General features: G+C 52.1%; 1 protein-coding gene across 36 annotated transcripts in view; it reads left to right on the top strand.

The window, feature by feature from the left end:
- Positions 1-8,059: 8,059 nt before the first annotated feature.
- The window catches only part of DOT1L (DOT1 like histone lysine methyltransferase), a 49,648-nt gene continuing 37,208 nt past the window's right edge, over positions 8,060-20,499 (top strand). For 12 of the 36 annotated variants that reach the window (XR_014056619.1, XM_081499979.1, XM_081499983.1 and 9 more), the window contains exons 1-2: positions 8,060-8,259; positions 18,570-18,613. Coding sequence is in view for 6 of the 36 variants with exons in the window: in XM_081499964.1 (XP_081356090.1) it covers positions 8,179-8,259; positions 18,570-18,613 (125 nt within the window). In the remaining 30 variants the exon portion in view is untranslated. Of the gene's footprint in view, positions 8,260-8,408; positions 8,817-9,140; positions 9,561-18,267; positions 18,369-18,569; positions 18,614-19,235; positions 19,509-20,499 lie in introns of those variants that run through there. The other 24 variants (XM_081499982.1, XM_081499970.1, XM_081499994.1 and 21 more) reach the window with 10 other exon arrangements.

A 20,499-nucleotide genomic window follows, 5' to 3' on the forward strand; every position in this document is an offset into this window, starting at 1 on the left:
GTGGTCTGCAGGTGGCTTGCCCTGGACCTGAAGACCACGGTTGTGGCAAGAAAGTCTGCAGCCTTGGGCAGCAATGAGAACTGTGGGGGAGGAAGGGCCCAGTCACTTAGAAACTGAATCTATCAATAAAGCTATTTTTTTTCTTTTCCATTATGGTTTGTCACAGGATATTGAATATAGTTCCCTGTGCTATACAGTAGGACTTTGTTGTTTATCCACCTTATATATTCTAGGAAGATTCATCTATGTGTGCTCAGTCATATCCGATTCTATTGTAACCCCAGGGACTGTAAGGCCTCCCAGGTGGCATTAGTGGTAAGAAGCTGCTTATCAATGCAGGAGACAAAAGAGACATGGGTTTGATCTCTGGATCGGGAAGATCCCCTGGTGAAGGGCATGGCAACCCACTCCAGTCAGTATTCTTGCTTGGAGAATCCCATGGACAGAGGAGCCTGGCTATTTTTGGTTCATAGTGTCATGAAGAGGTGGACACGATCGAAGTGACTTAGCACACACGCACGTGGATGTAGCCTGCTAGGGTCCTCTGCCCATGGAATTTTCCAGGCAAGAATACTAGAGTGGATTGCCATTTCCTTCTCGAGTATCTTCCCGATGCAGGGATCAAACGTATGTCTCCTGCTTTGGCAGATGGATTCTTTACCACTAGCACCAATATAATAGCTGCATCTGCTAATCCCAAACTCCCAATCCTTCCCTTCCCCAACCCTCTCCCCCCGGGCAACCACAAGTCTGTTCTCTACATCTGTGAGTCTGTTTCTGTTTTGTAGATAAGTTCATTTGTGTCATATTTTAGATTCCCTATGTAAGTGGTATAATATTTTATCTGTCTTTCTCTTTCTAACTTACTTTGATTTTAGTATGACCATATTTGGTTCCATCCATGTTGCTGCAAATGGTATTATTTCATCCTTTTTGTTGGCTGAGTAATATTCCCTTGTATAGCTGTACCACATGTTCTTTATCCATACCTGTCAATGGACATTTAGGTTGTTTCCATGTCTTGCCTATTGTGAATAGTGTTACTATGAATATTATTATTCTTTTTGAATTAAAGTTTTGTCTTCATATATGCCCAGGAATGGGGTTGCTGGATCATACGATAGCCCTCTCTGTTCTCTGTACCTCTTACATCAGCAAGCTGCACTCCAGTCCTTGCTCTCAATATCACCTCCAGGATATCCAACCTGCAAAAGAGAACTTGACAAGAGAGAGTGACTCAGGGAAAAGCTAACTGCAAGGAAGTGATTGATGCCATCGCCCCTGGGGTGTAGTGTGGAGAGGAGGCACACAGATTTGTGGTTTCATCCCCAATGCTCATCTTGGATCTCCTGCCTGCCCTACTCTAGGTCACCTCAGGACACAGAGGTGACGTGGATAGAGTCCCTGTCTGAGCAGGAAATCTGGGGGCACCAGCAGGTCAGAATAATATTAGTGCAGGGTCTCCCCCATGATACTTCAACATTCAGGGCAGATCACCCTCTGTGGAGGGAGTCCTGGGCACTGTGGGGGGTTGAACCGCATCCCTGGCCCCCACCTATTTGATTCCAGGAGCCCCTTCCCCCACCATTTGTGACAACCACAGATTTTTCCCATACATCATCAAAGAACTGGGTGGGGTGGGGACAGGATGGCCCTGGGTGAGAACAAGTGTGTTGAAGCTGCCAGCCTGGTTGGGGGCAAAGCCTGCCCTGTCCCATCAGTGCCTGCATTTAGAACTGCCCCTTCTCTTCCCTTCCCACCTACCCCTGCCCTTCAGTGGTCTCTGAGACATCAGTCCCATATAAAAAATCACACCTTCTCAGTTTACTGTTTGCTTCCCTCTCTAGAACTGAAACTGTCTACCTGAGATTGGGACTTGAATCCATGTAACAGGGTTGGAACACATGTGCCAGGGCTTGAACCCAGCCAAAGCCCAATATGGAACTCAAACTCACCTGGCTGGGACTCAAACCCAGCCAAAACCCACAGTCTTCCAACCGAGATCACACACATGGTTTGAGGACCTAATGAAGCTCAGGTTCTTTATGCCTCATCACAGAAAGAATTCAGTGAGAGACAAAGTGATAGGTAAGAAGTGGATTTATTCAAAGAGAAACACATTCCACAGACAGAGTGTGGGCTGTTCCAGAGGGCAATTGCAGCCTCACAAGGCACTGTGGTTAGCTTTTATGGGATGGGTGATTTCACAGGTTAATGAGTGGGAGGACTATTCCAATAGTTTGAGGGAAGAGGTAAAGATTTCTAGGAATTGGGCCACAGCCCACTTTTTGGTCCTTGATGGTTGACCATCAAACTCATGGCACCTCTGGGTGTGTCATTTAGCTTGCTGAGGTGTTACAATGTGTAATGAGGATCAAGGTCTAATCCAAGTTGACTTATCTGCCATCTTGGACCCATTTGATTCTAATCAGTTTATATTGTGTCCTTGGGAAAGGTTGTGCCCTACTGCCCCCCCCTTCAAAATGTGAGCTTTTTTAAACTAATTAAAATTTTTTTTCACTTATTTTTGTATTGGCTGCACTGGATCTTTGTTGCTGCACACAGGCAGTCTCAGGTTGTGGCGAGCTGGGGCTCCTCTTCATTGTGGTGTGAGGACTTCTCATTGCAGTGGCTTCTCTTGTTGCCAAGCACGGGCTCTGGGAAGTACGGGCTTCAGTATTTGTGGCGTATGGGCTTAGTTGCTCCATGGTGTGTGGGATCTTCCTGTCCAGGGATTGAATCCACGTTACCTGCTTTGGCAGGAAGATTCCTATCCACTGCGCCAGCAGAGAAGCACCTAGAACATGAGTTTTTGAGAATGGGGGTCCTGTTAAATTGAAATTGCTAGACAGTGTAGGACTCTGAGACCTAGGTATTGTTTTCAGTAAACACCTCACTCCATTAGCCTAAAGATATATCCTTTGTCCCAAATTCCTGAAATGTGTCCTTGGTCTGATAAACTATCAGCACTCAGATCCAGGAAAGGGCGGTAATTAATGTCTGTCCCCTATGCCTGAGGGAAAAACAACTGGTGATCATTAATCTTAATCCCATACACTGGTCCATTGTAAAATGGCCAGGGGGCATGAAAAAGGGTGGCAACTTAATCCCAGGATCAAGAGGAACCATAAAGATGTTAAATTAAACAATGTGACCTTTAAACTGATCGGTTAGAAGTGATGTATTTTAAGGACAGGAGCCAATTAAAAATGTACAGATTAATACTGGTAAACATATAAAACTGCTATAATCTTCCTCTTCTGGGGGACTCTTTACCACCTCTCAGTGTTTATGCTGAGGTCTTTGTACTTTCTCTGTAATGAATCCTATTCATTTGCTACCTTGAGTGTTTCCATGTCTGTGAAACTCATTCTTCACCTCCATGAACAAGAACTTGGATTCCCATTTCATTAGGTACTTGGTAAATACTTGCTGAATAAAGGGGTTGAAGACAAGGATGAATGGATAAATAAATGAAGATTACCATATAGGAAGGAAGAGGAGGGTTCCCTTTCTGGCTCTCGGAGGTTGGGAGATCAAGAAAGAGGTCTGTCCTCAATAGGCTGATTAGCCCTCTCCAGGGTTCCCTGGGACTGAGGGTCTTTCCAGAATTCCAGCACTAAAACTTGGGTGGTCCGGGGCAAACTGGGGGTGTGGGATTGGCCATCCAACCAAACCATGATAACAATTCCAACTGCAATATTTGGAAGGACTGATGTTGAAGCTGAAGCTCTAATACTTTGGCCACCTGATGCAAAGAGCTGATTCTTTGGAAAAATCCCTGATGCTGGGAAAAGTTGATGGTAAGAGGAGAAGGGGGTGACACAGGATGAGATAAGTGGATGGCATCACTGACTCAATGGACATGAGTTTGAGCAAATTCAGGGAGATAGTGAAGGACAGGGAAGCTTGGCAAGCTGCAGTCTATGGGGTCACAAAGAATCAGATATGACTTAAAAGACTGAACAGCAACAAAGGGTAGGTGAGGGCACATCCTGAGCCCAGCCTCATGTAGGAGAGTCTGAGAAGGCTCTGGAGGAAGTGACAGTAACACAGGAGGGAGGGAGGAGTCTAAGGAAGAAAGTGGCATGTGCCAATATCCCTGCGCCCAAGGTCATACCTGATTAGGGCTTGCTTTGACATCTGTCAGATGGTGGGGGTGGGCACAGGGAGGGGCTAGGGTTTTCAGCTGTCTGTGGGCTATCCTGTGGCTGGTGCCTGAATCAGGGTCTCAGAGGACCCTGGGGGTCTCTGCAGAAATGGGGTTGGTGACAGCTGAGGAGGAAGGGGAAGAAGCTGAGAGGCAAGGGAGCGGGGAGAGACAGACGAGAGATTTTCTGCAGACAACAGCTCTCTCTAGCTATGTCCTGTGGGATGCAAGCTTAAAATAGCTCCTAGTGCAGGGAGCCTAGGATCCACGGTGACTGGCTCTCCTCTGTGGTATGGGTAAGGTGGTGGCTCTGGGCATCCTGGGCTGGGAAGAGGGTGCCCAGAGCAGGGACTCTTCTCTCCAGGACCTTGCTGGCCATCCTTAGCTCAAGCCCTGTGAGTGGGGGGGCTCATCCGTTTCTGAGTCCTCCTGCTGGGTCCCCTTACAACACAGACACACAACTTTGGCAGGTGTTTTCCCAGCAACCAGGGCATCCATTTTTAAAAGATTTTGGAGGATAAACATACAGACAAGGGCAGAATGGATACTTTTTCAAGTGAGTGACTCTGTGTAACCCCCACCCAGAGTCCTGACCAAGAACACCCTTGGGGATCCAGCTTCCATCTGGGGCTCCATTGGGACCTTCAGAAGCTTCCCTAGACCTTCCTGCAGATCCTGTCTCTCCCTCCACGTCCTTGTGAGCAGCACCTGGGGGTGTGGGACTGTGGGGCTATACTGCTGGTAGGACAGTCAGAACTCCATGTGGGCTCCAGCCAGCCCCCCTGCCAGTGCCCTGGGGGGAGGGTCATCACACACCCTCCTGGGGGCTTGTAACACTAAAGGCACACACTGAAAGGACAAGCATTCGGCTTCCTGGCTGGCACAGAGCAGGTGCTCAATTGTCATTAGGGTCTGTGTCAGTGAGGGTTCTCCAGACAAACAGAATCCATTGGGTGTGTATACACACGCACATACATAGGTATATTGTGTTAAGTTGCTCAGTTGTGTCCATCTCTTTGCGACTCCATGGACTGTAGCCTGCCAGGCTCCTCTGTCTATGGGATTCTCCAGGCAAGAATACTGGAATGGGTAACCATTCCCTTCTCCAGGGGATCTTCCCGAGCCAGGGATTGAACTCAGGTCTCCTGCACTGGAGTTAGATTCTTTACCATCTGAGCCACCAGGGAAGCCCCCACATACATATATACATGCATACAACAATATACAGGTGTGTACACATATGCAGTATGTATACACATATATACATCTATAACATATACAATGTAATGCACATACACAGATATATAATTTGTATATATGCAGTATATAAACACTATACATAGTGTTTATACATAAACACTATACATAGTGTTTATACATAAACACTATACATAGTGTTTATACATAAACACTATACATAGTGTTTATACATAAACACTATACATAGTGTTTATACATAAACACTATACATAGTGTTTATGTATAAACACTATTACATATATACATGTAATATATATAATTTGTTGTTGTTCAGTCACTAAGTCACATCTGACTCTTTGTAACTCTATGAACTGCAGCATGCCAGGATTCCCTGTCCTTCACTATCTCCCTGAGTTTGCTCAAACTCAAGTCCGTTGAGTCAGTGATGCCATCCAACCATCTCATCTTCTGTTACCCCCTTCTCCTCTCCATGTGTATGCATCCACACATACAAAGATATATAGGTGTGTATTTATATACTATATATATATATATGTATATGCACGCATGTTGTTTAGTTGCTAAGTCGTGTCCAACTCTTTTGCAACCCCAAGGACTGTAGCCTGCCAGGCTCCTCCATCCATGGGATTTCCCAGGAAAGAATACTGGGAAATTTCTTTCTCCAGGGAATCCTTCCCACCCAGGGATTGATCCCTTGCCTCCTGATGGCTGGCAGATTTTTTTTTTACCACTGAGCCACCAGTATGTATGCATGGTTGCTCAATCGTGTCCGACTCTGTGTGACCCCATGGACTGCAGGCTGCCAGGTGGGAGCCATAAGCATAGTATATACACATATATACATATAATACCTGTACAACATATACATATACAGGTATATAACATATATACACACCTGTACATATATACTGTATATATACAGTATGACAAGGCTGTATATTGTCACCTTGCTTATTTAACTTCTATGCAGTGTGCATGCATGCGAAGTACCTTCAGCTGTGTTCAACTCTTTGTCGCCCCATGGACTGTAGCCTGCCAGGCTCCTCCGTTCATGGGGATTCTCCAGGCAAGAACACTGGAGTGGGCTGCCTTGCCCTCCTCTGGTCTATACAGAGTACATCATGTGAAATGCTGGGCTGGATGAATCACAAGATGGAATCAAGATTCCTGGGAGCGATATCAACAACCTCAAATATGCAGATGATACCACTCAAATGGCAGAAAATGAGGAGGAACTAAAGAGCCTATTAGTGAGGGTGAAAGAGGAGAATTAAAAAGTTGGCTTGAAACTCAGATTCTGAAAACTAAGATCACAGCATCCAGCCCCAACACTTAATGGCAAATAAACAGGGAAAAATGGAAGCAGTGACAGATTTCATTTTCTCGGGCTGCAAAATCACTGTAGGCTTCCCAGGTGGCTCAGCGGTAAAGAATCCACCTGCCAGGGCAGGAGACACAGGAGATACATGTTTGATCACTGAATTGAGAAGATCCCCTGGAGGAGGAAATGGAAATACCCACTCCAGTATTCTTGCTGGGAAATCCCATGGACAGAGGAGCCTGGTGGGCTCTGTCCATGGAGTCGCAAAGAGTTGGACATGACTGACCACACACACACACAAAATCACTGCGGATGGTTGACCGCAGCCACGAAATCAAAAGATCCTTGCTCCTTGGAAGGAAACTATGACAAACCTAGACAGCATATTAAGAAACAGAGATATCACTTTGCCAACAAAGGTCCATATAGTCCAAGCTATGTTTTTTCCAGTAGTCATGCATGGATGTGAGATTTGGACCATAAAGAAGGCCAAGAACAAAAGAATTGATGTTTTTGAACTGTGGTGCTGAAGACTCGAGAGTCCCTCCAGACTGCAAAGACATCAAACCGGTCAATCCTAAAGGAAATCAACCCTGAATATTCATTGTAAGGATTGATGCTGAAGCTGAAGCTCTAATACTTTGGCTACCTGACGGGAAAAGCGGACTCACTGGAAAAGACCCTGATGCTGGGAAAGATTGAGGGCAAAAGGAGAAGGGGGTGGCAGAGGATGAGACAGTTAGATATCATCACTGACTCAATTCACTGACTTAAATTTGAGCAAATTTGGGGGGATATTGGAGGATACAGGAGCCTGGCATGCTGTAGTCCATGGGCTCACAAAAAGTTGGGTACAACTTGCCGACTGAACAACAATAGGCTAAATACATGGCATTCTTGTGACCAGAAGCCGGGACTCTGCCGGTCACCTTTAATGAGAAATTATACTTTTATTATGGATGGGGGGAGGGTGTTCCTGTCTGCCAAGAGTGGGTTTCGAACCTTCCATCGCAGGCGTCGCGGGGTCTCCCCGGGTTCCTGCTTGAGGCTGGTGGGGGCAGCCGAGGGCAGCCGAGGACGTGCGTGCGTGCGTGCGTGCGTGCGTGGGAGCGGGAGAGCCCACGGGGTGGGCCGGAGGGGGGGGCGCGCGAGGCGCAGCGGGCGGGGCAGCGGGAGCGCACCGCCTCCTCGCGCCAGGCCCCCCCGCGCGCGCGCCGCGAGTGGTTCAGCCCGGCCCCCGGCTCATTGTGCTCGTCTCACGCCGGCCCAAGATGGCGGCGGCGCTGGAGGCCCCGGGCCTGTGACCACAAAGAGGGAGCCGGGGGCCGGACGGGAGCGCGGTGGCGGCGGCTGAGGCCCAGGCCAGGCCCCCTCCCCTCAGCCTCCCGCCCGCCCTCCTCCGCCCGTCCGCCCCGCCCCTGCCGGCGGGGCCCCGCCCCTCCCCCAACCGCCCGACTAGCATGGTGCGGCGGCCGCGCGCGCCGACATGGGGGAGAAGCTGGAGCTGAGGCTCAAGTCGCCCGTGGGGGCCGAGCCCGCCGTCTACCCGTGGCCGCTGCCGGTCTACGTGAGTGCCGCCCCTCTCTTCCCCCAGTCCACTCCTCAGACCCCCGCCCCCTACCCCCTCTGCGCTTGGTGGGCCCACCGAGAAACGGAGTGACTCGAGCCCCCAACCTTCCTTGGAACACCCCATTCCCGCCCCGCCGGATTCCCGGCGGCCGTTTCCAAGCCCCGCGCGCAGGGTGGGCAGCGGGGAACCCGGTCCGGCCGAGGGCGCAGACTGGGCCGCGGGGACCCTGCGCCTCCGAGGGGCGCCCGAGCCGGGCTGCCGTTGGTCCTGCGGGGCTGGGGACCCCCGTTCTCTGGGCCTGGACGGCCGGCAGGCTTGCCTTTCCGTACTTTATGATTTGACGTGTAGGGTTTCTCTTTGCTGGTAGTTTGTTCTTGGCGCTGTCACCGTGCTCAGCTTTTTTATTTTTGAGGATACCCTTTCCTCCTTCTTTCCAGTTGTTAATTTTGTAAATTAGGCATTTTGTCTAATTTTGAGTGGCAGGACTGGCTAGAGCTTTGGAAAGGAAGCGTCCTGTTCCCGGATCTTGAGTGGGTGGGCTGGCCGGACCCTTGGTGAGGAGGCGTCCTGTTCCTAATTTAAGTGGGTGGGCTCGCCGGACCCTTGGAAAGGAGGCGTCCTGTTCCCTGATCTTGTGTGGCCTTTGGAAAATGACAGGCCGAACGGAAATTTACACAGACGTCCGGGTGATTCCAGACACTCAGGGCGCGGGGTGGGCGCCCCGGCTCCTGTCCCCGGTGGCGGCGTGGGTGCGCGTGTCCGTGTCCCAGGGACCGTGCTCGGGCTGGGCAGCGCGCCTTCGGGAGGGAAAGCACAGCGGGCGCGATGGGCGGGCGCCTTTGGGGCGCCCTTTCGCGCGCTCGGCTTGCGGGGGGACCGGCCTCCACGGGACCCGGCGGGGAAGCCCGCGCGCTCCGCCCCTCGCGCGGGCTCCGTGTGTGTCAGTTTTTGGAAACTGTCGCGGCCAGGGGCGGGGTCGGGACGCTGGGACCGCCCGGGAGCCGACGTTGGCTCCTGGCCTGGCGCTCCGCGGTTCCCCGAGGTCGGAGGCTTTCCAGCCCGCCGAGCGCACCGGCGCTTTCTATTTTTACGCTTCCTGCGCCCGGAGGCGCGGCTGAACCCGGGCTCTGGCTTTTCCGGTTGGGTAGCTCTGTGTCTCCCTGGCGCGCGGCCTGAGCAGTGGGCAGGGCCGGGAGACGACCCAGGGGATGGAAACTGAAAGTGGGGAGAACCTTCAAAACTGCAGTTGATCCACCTGCCTCCCTCTCTGCCCCCGTTACTGCACTCGTCTTGTACCAGTACGTTGGCCAGTACATTTTTCAAAATGTAATTTGTTTATCCTCAATAGACATGTGGTTCACTTGTGGCTCACAGTTCTAGAGTATTTGACAGATCATTGCAGTCAGGCAGCAGAACAATCCCATCAAACCATCTGCTGCCCTTTGGCATCAACTTGCCTCTCACTTCCTAGCCACCAGTCTCATCTCAGTCCCTAAGGTTTTGGCTTTTCTGGGAAGTCAAGTAAATGGGGTCAACGGTGTGTAGCTTTTTGACTTGGGCCACTTTGGCTCAGCAAAATGTATGTGAGATTCATGCCCATTGTTGAGGGTGTGAGAAGTCACTCTTTTTCCCTGCTATGCAGTTTTGAGAGGATCAGGAATAGAGCTGCTAAACAGGCCAGGGCAGGTGAACTTGGATTTTCACCTCACTTGGGAGAACACTCTGGGAGTTAGACTGGGGTCTGTGCTGAATGTCTGTTTAACAACATTCCTGATCTTGGAAATTGGTATTTTTCCAAAATTGGTATTTTGAGTATCAGGAGAATCTAGAAATCCACTGTGACCCAGCACCAAAGCACCTGAAACTAAGATGAAGGTTCATCTGGAGATGGTCCCATTGTTGCCGTCACCATCTTTTTTTCCGGGTGGAGCAAGGCCCCAGAGGTCTGTTCAGTTCAGTCACTCAGTCATGTCTGACTCTTTGCGACCCCATGAACTGCAGCACGCCAGGCCTCCCTGTCCATCACCAACTCCCGGAGTTTACTCGAACTCATGTCCATCGAGTCGGTGATGCCGTCCAACCACCTCATCCTCTGTCGTCCCCTTCTCCTCCTGCCTTCAATCTTTCCCAGCTTCAGGGTCTTTTCCAGTGAGGCAGCTCTTCACATCAGGTGGCCAAAGTATTGGAGTTTCAGCTTCAACATCAGTCCTTCCAATGAATATTCAGGACTCATTTCCTTTAGGATGGGCTGGTTGGATCTCCTTGCAGTCCAGGGGACTTTCAAGAGTCTTCTCCAACACCACAGTTCAAAAGCATCAATTCTTTGGTGCTCAGCTTTCTTTATAGTCCAACTCTCACATCCATACATGACTACTGGAAAAACCATAGCCTTGACTAGATGGACTTCTGTTGGCAAAGTAATGTCTCTGCTTTTTAATATGCTGTCTAGGTTGGTCATAACTTTCCTTCCAAAGAGTAAGCATCTTTTAATTTCATGGCTGTAATCACCATCTGCAGTGATTTTGGAGCCCCCCAAAATAAAGTCTGGCACTGTTTCCACTGTTTCCCCATATATTTGCCAATGAAGTGATGGGACCAGATGCTGTGATCTTAGTTTTCTGAATGTAAAGCTTTAAGCCAACTTTTTCACTCTTCTCTTTCACTTTCATCAAGAGGCTCTTTAGTTCTTCTTCACTTTCTGGCATAAGGGTGGTGTCATCTGCATATCTGAGGTTATTGATATTTCTCCTGGCAATCTTGATTCCAGCTTGTGCTTCCTCCAGCCCAGCGTTTCTCACGATGTACTCTGCATATAAGTTAAATAAGCAGGGTGACACTATACAGAGGTCTGTAACCTTTGTCAGTAAGACATCGTGTGTGTGTGTCCAGGTCCCAGCGGGAGCTGGCTTTCCAGTGGTGGGCGGGTCTGAACTAGAGAGCATCTTTCCCTTGCTGGCAGGACCTCACTTGGCAGGGTTCAGGGTGTGCTGCCTGCCTGGCTGGGTGCTCCATCTGAGGTCAGCAGCCATTCCTGGGGTGGCAGTCCCAAGACCAGGCAGTTGGGTGGGCCATGCCATGGTCAGCAAGCTGCAACCTTCCTAAAGCAGTGCGGTGACGTCTGCTCCCCTCCTGTGTCCCCACTGGGGGATTTTGCTTTCTCACAGGAAGTGAGGGGGCAGAACTTTATTATAAGAGTTCATATTTGGTGATGACTCGATGATGAGTACATTAAGAAAATGGGCCACTTCCAGGAGCTTAGCCTTTCCAAAGGTCAGATTACTCATGTGACCACATGTTTAAAATTACTGAGCTTGCTTGTTCATTGATTCATTCATTCATCCCGCAAGCACCTCCTGGATATCTCCAGTGTTCCAGGGGGAGTGGAGCACAGTGCACAGTGTTCTTGCTCTCAGGAAACTTATGAACGAGGGTTGAGGGTCTGTGGGTGGTCTATAAACACAGAGGTGCAATGGAGGTGTAGTGCCCTGGGGATGAGGTCCTGGAGGGCGGGGCTACCAGGTTTGCCCCGAGGGAGGGTGAGTGGCTTCTCCGAAGAGGGGGCACCCACAGGAGGAAGTGCAAACAGCCACAATCTTCCACACATGGAAATGTCCAGCCTCCAAAACGGGCTTTTGTGCAGTTGAAAAATAAGAAGGCGTGGTGCAGGGCGAGTTTTGTTCCTTCTGTCACAGAGTTCCCAGATGTCCACTCACAGCTTATGGCAGTGTTGCTAAAGCAGGATGGCCCTTCTCTTGGTGGAAAACTGGGTCTCAGCTCAGGAGGGAGCAGGTGCCTGGTGGCAGGGCCGGAGGTTGCGAGGGCGGGCAGTAGTCCTTCCCCTCGGTGACTCATGGAGGCCGTGGGTGTGGAGCAGCCTCGGTGTGACTGTCCCTGCCTGCCTCCGCGAGCGAGCGCACGAGTCTCTGATGAACGCTGAGCCGTCATGCCCCAGACTCAGCTGTGAGTAGTAGCTGAGGTGGGCGGCTGGCTGAGCCATCCCTCCCTATGACTCAGAAAATATTTTCTGCTCTGACCTCTGTGTGCTTGAGTGAGTGCTGACTAATCTGAGCTCAGGTGGAAGTCAGGTTAACCCTTTGTTGGTTCTCTGTGGGTGAGGTGACCACTTTAGAGAGGAAGGGATCATTGGAAAAGCCTGGTACCCCTCATGTGGCTGTCAGCTTCTGTACCCTAGTCCCTGACATCCTGGTGTCCTGGAGTAGGCAGGCCAAATACTCTGTTCCTGATGGGTGGAGCCAGTGGCGCCGGAACCTGGGGTGTTCACTATGGAGGAGGTGGTGGAGCTGTGGGCCACCTGCCCCAGTCTTCCTCTGGGAGCCCTGTCCGTTTTTCTTAGTTAAACTTTTTGTTTTGAGATAATTGTAGATTCTTGTACAGTTATAAGAAATGAGACAGAGGCACCCCATGTTCTCTTCTCTCAGTTTCTCCTGATGGTGACATCTTTCGAAGCTGCACAACGATGTAATTGTTTCATTGGCCTTGGTTCATCAGGATACAGTGTTCTGGGGTCCCTGCAGGGTGTGACCGGCCATATCTGCTGGTGCCTGGGTCCTGGGCTCCGTGCTCGTCTCCCGGGAGACCCCTCTTGCCCCTTTTTCTCTCTGCCTCTTCTCAGTCCTGGTGCTCTCCCCAGTTTGCGCACCTGTCTCTCCACCAGGGGATAACAGTCCATTCCGTTTTCTTGCTCAGGGCTGTGCCTGGGAGCCTCTTTGGCTCCTTCTCTGTCTCTTCAAGTTGTCCTGCCCTTCCCACCACCAGGTCTCCTGTCTCTGGTGCCCGTGGCGGTCCTGAGAATGATCAGAGAGGACATGCCCGAGTCTGTCCGTGTCCTCTGCAGCCTCCCTCGCTGCCCACCTGCCTGACCTCCCCTCCCAACCAGCATTTCTCTTTCCTTCCCTGACTCTTTCTCCACCCATGGTCACTGTCTCAGTGCCTAGCCTGGGGGTGATTAGCCCTGGGGCAGTGTTCCTTGGCACCCCTGTGTTGGACAGGGCCCTCTTCCAGCCGAGGCATGGCCCCGTGAGCTGGGTGGGGAGGTCCGAGGCTTCAGCATCATCGTGTGTGACCTTGGATGGAGACACCGTCTCTGATGGACTTCAGTTTGAATCCCCTGAGTTAGTCATGGGGTCTGTGGCTAAGGCACGGAAGCTGCATTAATGTCATGCAGGGGGATGGGCGGCCCCTGGTAGAGGAATACTGCCTCTGAAACTGCTGCTTCTTTGCTCCTCAGGGACAGCAAGCGTCAGGAGGCTTGGGATGGGGACTCACCAGAATGATTTCCCCATTGCATGGCGGTGTTGGACCTGTTCACAGTGGATTATGTTTTCCCTGGTCTGTGAGCGGCTTCCCTGTGTCTGCTCTGGGCTCGTCCTGGGACTGAGCCAGGCTCCCACTGAGGAGGGGGGCTGGGCCCACACCTGGTCTGGGTGCAGCCAGGTGAAGAGGCAGGACATGGGAGGAGGGGCCTTGCTGGGTCTTGTGGTTTTTGTGTTTTTTTAATAACAGCTGTGTCCTAAGCTCTACGCTTTTTGAAATTTTAGGGAGAGTGAGCCTATAATTTCAAGATACCTTAAGGAGCAAAATTTGAAGTGCCCTTCTTAGTAAATTTATTTAGAATCAAGATTAAAAATCATTTTCATAGCCTATATGGCAACTGAACTTTCTATTTAATTTTTGGCACTGCTTAATTATAAGACATAGATTGCAAAAGATAATAAGCTATCTGCATTGTAGGCTGAATAGAATGAGAATCATAGAGTAGATTTGCAGCAATTTCTTCTGAGGATAGCAAGAAAAATAGACATTTCAACTGTGCCTTTAGATTCACAGTCAGATTGATGGAAACAAATAGCCCCAGGTCATTCACCTTAAAACCTAAATAAAGAAACAAACAATTGGCCAACCAGAGGTATAGAATTGGTATAGAATTTAAAGGCTCAAGAGACAGTTACAGGTTAACTTGGGGTATCCTCTAATGCACATTAATGAAATCTCCTTTATGTATGGTTGGGAAGATCTCCTGAAGGAGGAAATGGCAACCCACTTCAGTATTTTTGCCTGGAGAATCCCATGGACAGAGGAGCCTGATGGGCTACAGTCCATGGGGTTGCAAAAGGTTAGACACGACTGAGTGACTAATACTTTTTTACTTTTATTTTGTCCAGATAACATTCACACCGCACAGCTCACCTACCACAAGTGTACAGTTTAGCGGGTTTTACTGTACTGTATTACTGTATTCACAGAGCTGTGCAACCATCATATCTAATTCCAGAACATTTCATTCCCTCAAAGCACCTGCATCCCCCCTCCCCAGCCCCTGACAACCAGGAACCCACTCCCTGTGTCTCTGGATTAGCCTGTTCTGCACATTTCCCATCAGTGGAATTACACCCTGTGTGTCCTGCGTCTGCTTCTCTCACTGAGCATCATGTTCTCAGGGTCTGCCCACGTGGTAGTCAGTGTCGGCGCTTCTCCCTTTTGCAGGGCCAAGTGATGCTCCTGGTGTGGAGGGACAAGTCGTGGGTCTTGAGGCCTTGGTCCTAGGGTGGCTGGCACCAGGTGCCCTGGTGGGGCATTGACAGTGACCCCTGCTGGGGGTGGGACACCGTTGGAGCGCTCAGAGCTGGAGTGCTCAAGATGAGGCTTGCCTGGACTTTCCAGACCTCGAGGTGGCGGCCATGTGGCCACTGGTTGCTCAGGGATCCTGGGTGAGTCCTTCTTCTGACTGGGCCCCTGGAAGGGCCTCCTGTCCTTCCTCTCCCTTGCCCTCCTTTCCCATCATGGCCTTGGCCTTGGCCTCAGGCGAGGAGAGTTCTGGTGCTGAGCTTTTGGTCATCGTCTTCTCCCATCACCCCAGAGTCCCTCCCCGACAGCCCCTCCATGTGGACCCCCACTGGCGCTACTATGATCTGAAGGCCTGTGGAGCATGAGAAGCGGCCAGAGCTGAGAGGTTGTGAGAGCTTCCGAGTCGTTCAGGTGGTCAGGGCAGCTGCTGAAAGCTGGACAGGCCCTGCAGCAGCGTCCTGAGGTCGGAGGAGGCATGCTGTCAACCGTTCCCTCCTCTCTTTCTGGTGTTAGAGCTTGGGACAGCTTGAGTTCACCTCATCTCAGATGAGCCCACGCTCCAGGCCTCATGTCTTCCCAGGGCCCCCTGCAGGCCCTGCAGGAGGAGGGGCCCTGGACATGTCCCGTCTGCCTGGGGACCCAGAGAGGGAACGTGGTCCACAGCCGGGCACGCTCCTGCTATGTGGCATGGGCTCTTGCACACAGGCATTCATGGGGCCTTTCATGGTACTCCTTGTTTTGTAACCTCACAGTGGTGACTGGAGTCAGACTTATGGAATCAAATGTTTCTGGTTATTACTGCATCTTCCTCTGGCTCTCAGACTTGTTCTTGCAGGCCGTGCTTCCTGCATATCAGCGTAAACGCAGGCTGTGTATCGGTTATCTGTGGTGTGTAACGAATCAGCCTGAAATTTAGCAACTTGAATAACATACATTGGTGACCTCTCATGGTGTCTGAGGGCAGGAACTGAAAGCTGGCAGGCCAGGGAATCTGGTCAGGTGCCTGTAGGAGGCTGCTGCAGATGCTTCATCCAAATGCTGACGGAGCCAGAGTTGTGGCTCCCTCACATGCTGCCTGAGACTTCCCAGTTCACGGGGCGAGCTCCCTTCAGAGTGAGTGTCTCAGCATTGGTGGAGAGGCCCAGACCGCCCCCCTCATTCCGTGGCTGCCCCACAGCCCTGTGCACTGTCTGTATGAGCTTGTCTCTGAATGGACCCTTCAGGACAGCGTGGCGTTTTCTCTGCTGTTTGTGCTGTAGGGGCCCGGGGATGCCTGCCAGGGCTGTGGGGACTTGACTTCCTGGATGTTGTTGAGCTGTGAGCATCCCAGAAACTCAGGATTTTCCTGCTGAGGTTGGGGGTGCTTTTAACAGTATATCACATCTACTCCCAGACATTTTGTTGTTATTAGTTTGTTTTTGCCACCTCACGTGACTTGGGGGATCTTAGCTCCCCGACCAGGGATTGAACCCGGGCCCTCAGCAGTGAGAGCGTAGATACTGCCAAGGAATTCCCCGTTAAATGGCATTATTGAGGTGTAATTCCCACACCAGGCAACTCATCTGCCCTGAGCATGCTGTTCCCTGGTTTGTTCACAGAGTGCAGTCATCACTACTACCAATTTTAGAACCTTCCATCGCCCCAGGGAGAAACCCGATCTCCATCAACATCCCCCCATCCTCCTGCTCCAGCCCCTGACAACCAGGAACCCACTCTCTCTGTCTGTGCATCAGCCTGTTCTGGACATTTCCCATCAGTGGAATCATACCCTGTGTGTCCTTCTGTGTCTGCTTCTCTCACTGAGCATCGTGTTCTCAGGGTCCGTCCACGTGGTAGTAAGTGTCAGGACTTCTCTCCTTTTCGAGGCCGAGTGATGCTCCTGTGCATGGAGGGACACATTTGTTTATTTACTCACCTGTCGGTGGTTGTTTGGGTGATTTCCAGTTTGGGCCTGTGGTTATATGTGCTCACTTCTTTTGGGCAGACACCCAAGAGAGGAATTGCTGTGTCGAGTGGAGCCTGTTTCACCTTTTGAGGCGCTACCAGCAGCCCCCACTGTTTTGACATTTACCGTGAAGTGTTGGGGCCTGTCACCCCCACCTGTGGTTCTTCCCCAAGGTGTTGGGTCAGCAGCAGTGATGCTGGGGCTCGGGCACCCCATGCCAGGAACCACTGGTCTGCGGGGCTGTCCAGTGTTGGACCGCACGCACTCCACGTCCCGCCCCGCCTTGTCTAAGTGATAGGAGTTCAGTGAATGTTTACTGCTCCATCCTTGGTAAGTTGGAGGATATTCATGATAGAAGGAGAAGGCGATGGCACCCCACTCCAGTACTCTCGCCTGGAAAATCCCATGTATGGAGAAGCCTGGTAGGCTGCAGTCCATGGGGTCGCTAAGAGTCGGACACGACTGATTGACTTCACTTTCCCTTTTCACTTTCATGCATTGGAGAAGGAAATGGCAACCCACTCCAGTGTTCTTGCCTGGAGAGTCCCAGGGACGGCGGAGCCTGGTGGGCTTCTGTCTATGGGGTTGCAGAGTCGGACACGACTGAAGCGACTTAGCAGCATGATAGAAGGTTGATTTTGTCCTTTGCCTTAAAAACTAAGACTTTGGACAAAAGGTCACATATTGCAGTTCTATTTACAAACGTCCAGAACAGGCAAATCCATGGAGACAGAAAGTGGATTAGTGTTTTCAGGGGCTAGGGAGAGGCCTGTCTGCTGATGGGGTGGTGGAATGTTCTGGAACTAGACAAAGGTGCTGGTTGCACAACCCTGAGTGTACTGACTCTACCACATTGCACACTCGAAGCGGGGTCTGTTCTGTGTGAGTTATATACCTCAGTAGAGCTGCTGTTAAACACTGATGAGGCTAGGGCCGTGAAAGTGGTTCTAGAGCACTGAGTTGGGTGGGCGCTGTCCTGCGACCTGCCCTCGTGGCTGTCCTCTGTCGTGAAGCCAGGAAACGGTGGCCTGGGCTGAGAAGGGTGGTTGCTGTCCCAGGCAGGGCTGGTGGCTCTGGGTCTCATACCTCGCTTCCGGTTTCAGCCCGTGTTCTTCGTGGCCCTCCTCACTGAGGTCGGAGTGAAAGTGTGGTCGTGAGTTACAGACGTCCGTGCACGCGCCCTCACTTGTATTTTTTTGGCCACACTCCACAGCATGTGGGATCTTGGTTCCCTGACCAGGGATTGAACCCACGTCCCTTGCATTGGAAGCGCGGGGTCTTAACCACTGGAAGTCCTCCCTTGGTTTCTGCGAGGTCTCCAGTTCTCTGGTCGCTGAGACTGCAGGGAGAGGCCAGAGCGACCTGTGATGTGCCCGCTGGGAAGAGTGGCTGGGAGGTCACTGCTGTGGCCGGGCAGGATGATGGCTGCTCACCCACTTCGGGCAGTGGCAGGACCCTTGTTTCCCATTTTACAGATGGAAGCCAAGGCCTGCAGAGGGTCAGGGACTCAGAGGCAGGCCTGCGACTGCCCGGCTGCAGGAGTGCCCAGGAGAGCCTTGGGGAAGGAGGGTTGGAGGTTAGACTCCGGCCCAGCCCTTCCCTTCTCTGCTGCCTGCTGTGCCCCCAAGGCCAGCGTGCCCCCTGTGGCGGGGACCCCAGTGCCACAGGCGGGGAAATGAGGTGGGAAGGCCTGGGGGCTGGAGCGCCTGCCCCCTCTGGTTGCCACCATCACCAAGGCTGGAGGGACGGCTCTAAACCCTGTCCCATTGTCTTTCAGGACAAACACCACGATGCTGCTCATGAAATCATCGAGACCATCAGGTGAGTGTGGCACCTGCTGGGGTGGGGCCTGGGGGTGGGGCCTCAGGTGGGCCTCCAGCCCCTAGCCGTGCACTCTGACTCTCACCCCAGGCTCCTGGCCCTTGCTTTCAGCCCCCACATGTCAGCCTCCCTGTTCCTCCATCCTGGTCTGCCTCAGCGTCGTTACCATGGAGAACCCAGGGAAACTGTGACTGGGGTCAGGGGTCAGGTGCCTGAGTGTGACCCAGCACAGGGCCTGATGCTTTGTGAGCTTCTGTGGGCAGGGGTGGAATCCCCAGTGGCAGGTTCCCACAGGCCCCCTCCCCTTCCCCTCATCACCTGCTTTCCTCTCTTGCTATGAGGGGTTGGGTTTGAGCCACTCCTCCCCATGTGAGCCCACCCCTTGTGTACAGAGAAGGGTAGGCGCCCGGTAGGCTGGCCTGGGTGGCTCCAGGAGGAAGGCCCTTGTGGTATTTCTGATGGGCGTCCTCCTCACCCTGGACCTGAGGGTTTGCGATGGCCACCAGAGTGACCAAGGCTCGGCGTTCTGTGACCACTCTCTCCTGGCTCTGGCACCTCCCTTGTGCCATTCAGTTCGGTTCAGTTCAGTCGCTCAGTCATGTCCTACTCTTTGCGACCCCAGGAACTGCAGCACGCCAGGCCTCCCTGTCTATCACTGACTCCTGGAGCCTACCCAAACTCATGTCTGTTGAGTTGGTGATGCCACCCAACCATCTCATCCTCTCAAACCTGCGGTGGCCAGACTGGCAGTGCCCTGTGAAGGAGGCCTCGTCCTGCCCCTGGCAGCCGAGCAGCTCAGCCTCCTGAACTCGTCTGCTTCACTCTCGGGGCCGAGCCGGGCCTCTGTGCAGGATTGTCTGGGAGACTGAGTGAAGTCTCGTGTGCACCTCACAAGGTGGGCCTGTCTGGGGTGGTGCTGAGAATGTGGGATCTACTTTTTTAATAGTGTAATCCACAAAACCAGTTGGTTGGTGGAGTAGTGCTACGACCAGCTTAGTTTAGGTTATTTTTAAAGAAGGTGCCAGTTAGGAGGGGCTTCCCAGGTGGCTCAGTGTAAAGAATTTACCTGCCAGTGCAGGAGACAAGGGAAACGTGGGTTCAATCCCTGGGTCAGAAAGATATCCTGGAGAAGGAAATGGCACCCCACTCCAGTTTCTTGCCTGAAAAAATATCCCATGGACAGAGGAGCCTGGTGGGCTATAGTCCATGGGATCGCAAGAGAGTCGGACGTGACAGCGACTGAGCACCCACGCGTGTCAGTTAGGAAGTGAGGCCATGTGGTTAGGCAAGGGGCTCTTAGTTGGCCAGCCTGGGTTCCCTCCCCCCTCCCTTGGGCCGAGCGAGTTCTGGGGGTGGGTTGACCTCGTTACCTGCTTCTTCCTGCAGGGAGGGAGTGACCCTGTGGTGCAGGGCAGTAGGACTGGGTGCAGCTGGCCAGCCAGAACCAGGCCAGCCAGAACCAGGTTCTCTGGAACCTCCAGGTGGCTGGGTCCTCTCTAGGTCTGGCGGGGCCCGCTCCCCATCCTCAAGTCTACAGGCTACTTCATTCCTTCCCTCTTGTCTCCACAGATGGCTTTTTCCCACTGGTAAAGATGGCAGTTACCTGTTTCGTTTCTTCTCTTATCTTACTTTCCATCTTGGAGGATTTCTGACATGCCCAGAGATGGACAGTGTGTATGACGAGCCCACGTGCCCGTCATCCAGCCTTAGCACTTGCTGACTCTCAGCTGCGTTTGTTTCACCTGTACCGCGATCCACTTTCCTCTTTTTCCGCGTGTTTACTGGGACAGTCAAGGTGTGACTGAAGTACAGGAGGGAGACCATCTGTTTGGAGCGGGCATGGTGGCCAGTGTGGATGTGTGGGTGTCCCCTTGTACCTGTGTGAG

Source organism: Giraffa tippelskirchi, chromosome 6 (assembly GCF_054371585.1).
Source record: "Giraffa tippelskirchi isolate mGirTip1 chromosome 6, T2T-mGirTip1v1.2.pri, whole genome shotgun sequence".
Lineage (NCBI taxonomy): Eukaryota > Metazoa > Chordata > Mammalia > Artiodactyla > Giraffidae > Giraffa > Giraffa tippelskirchi.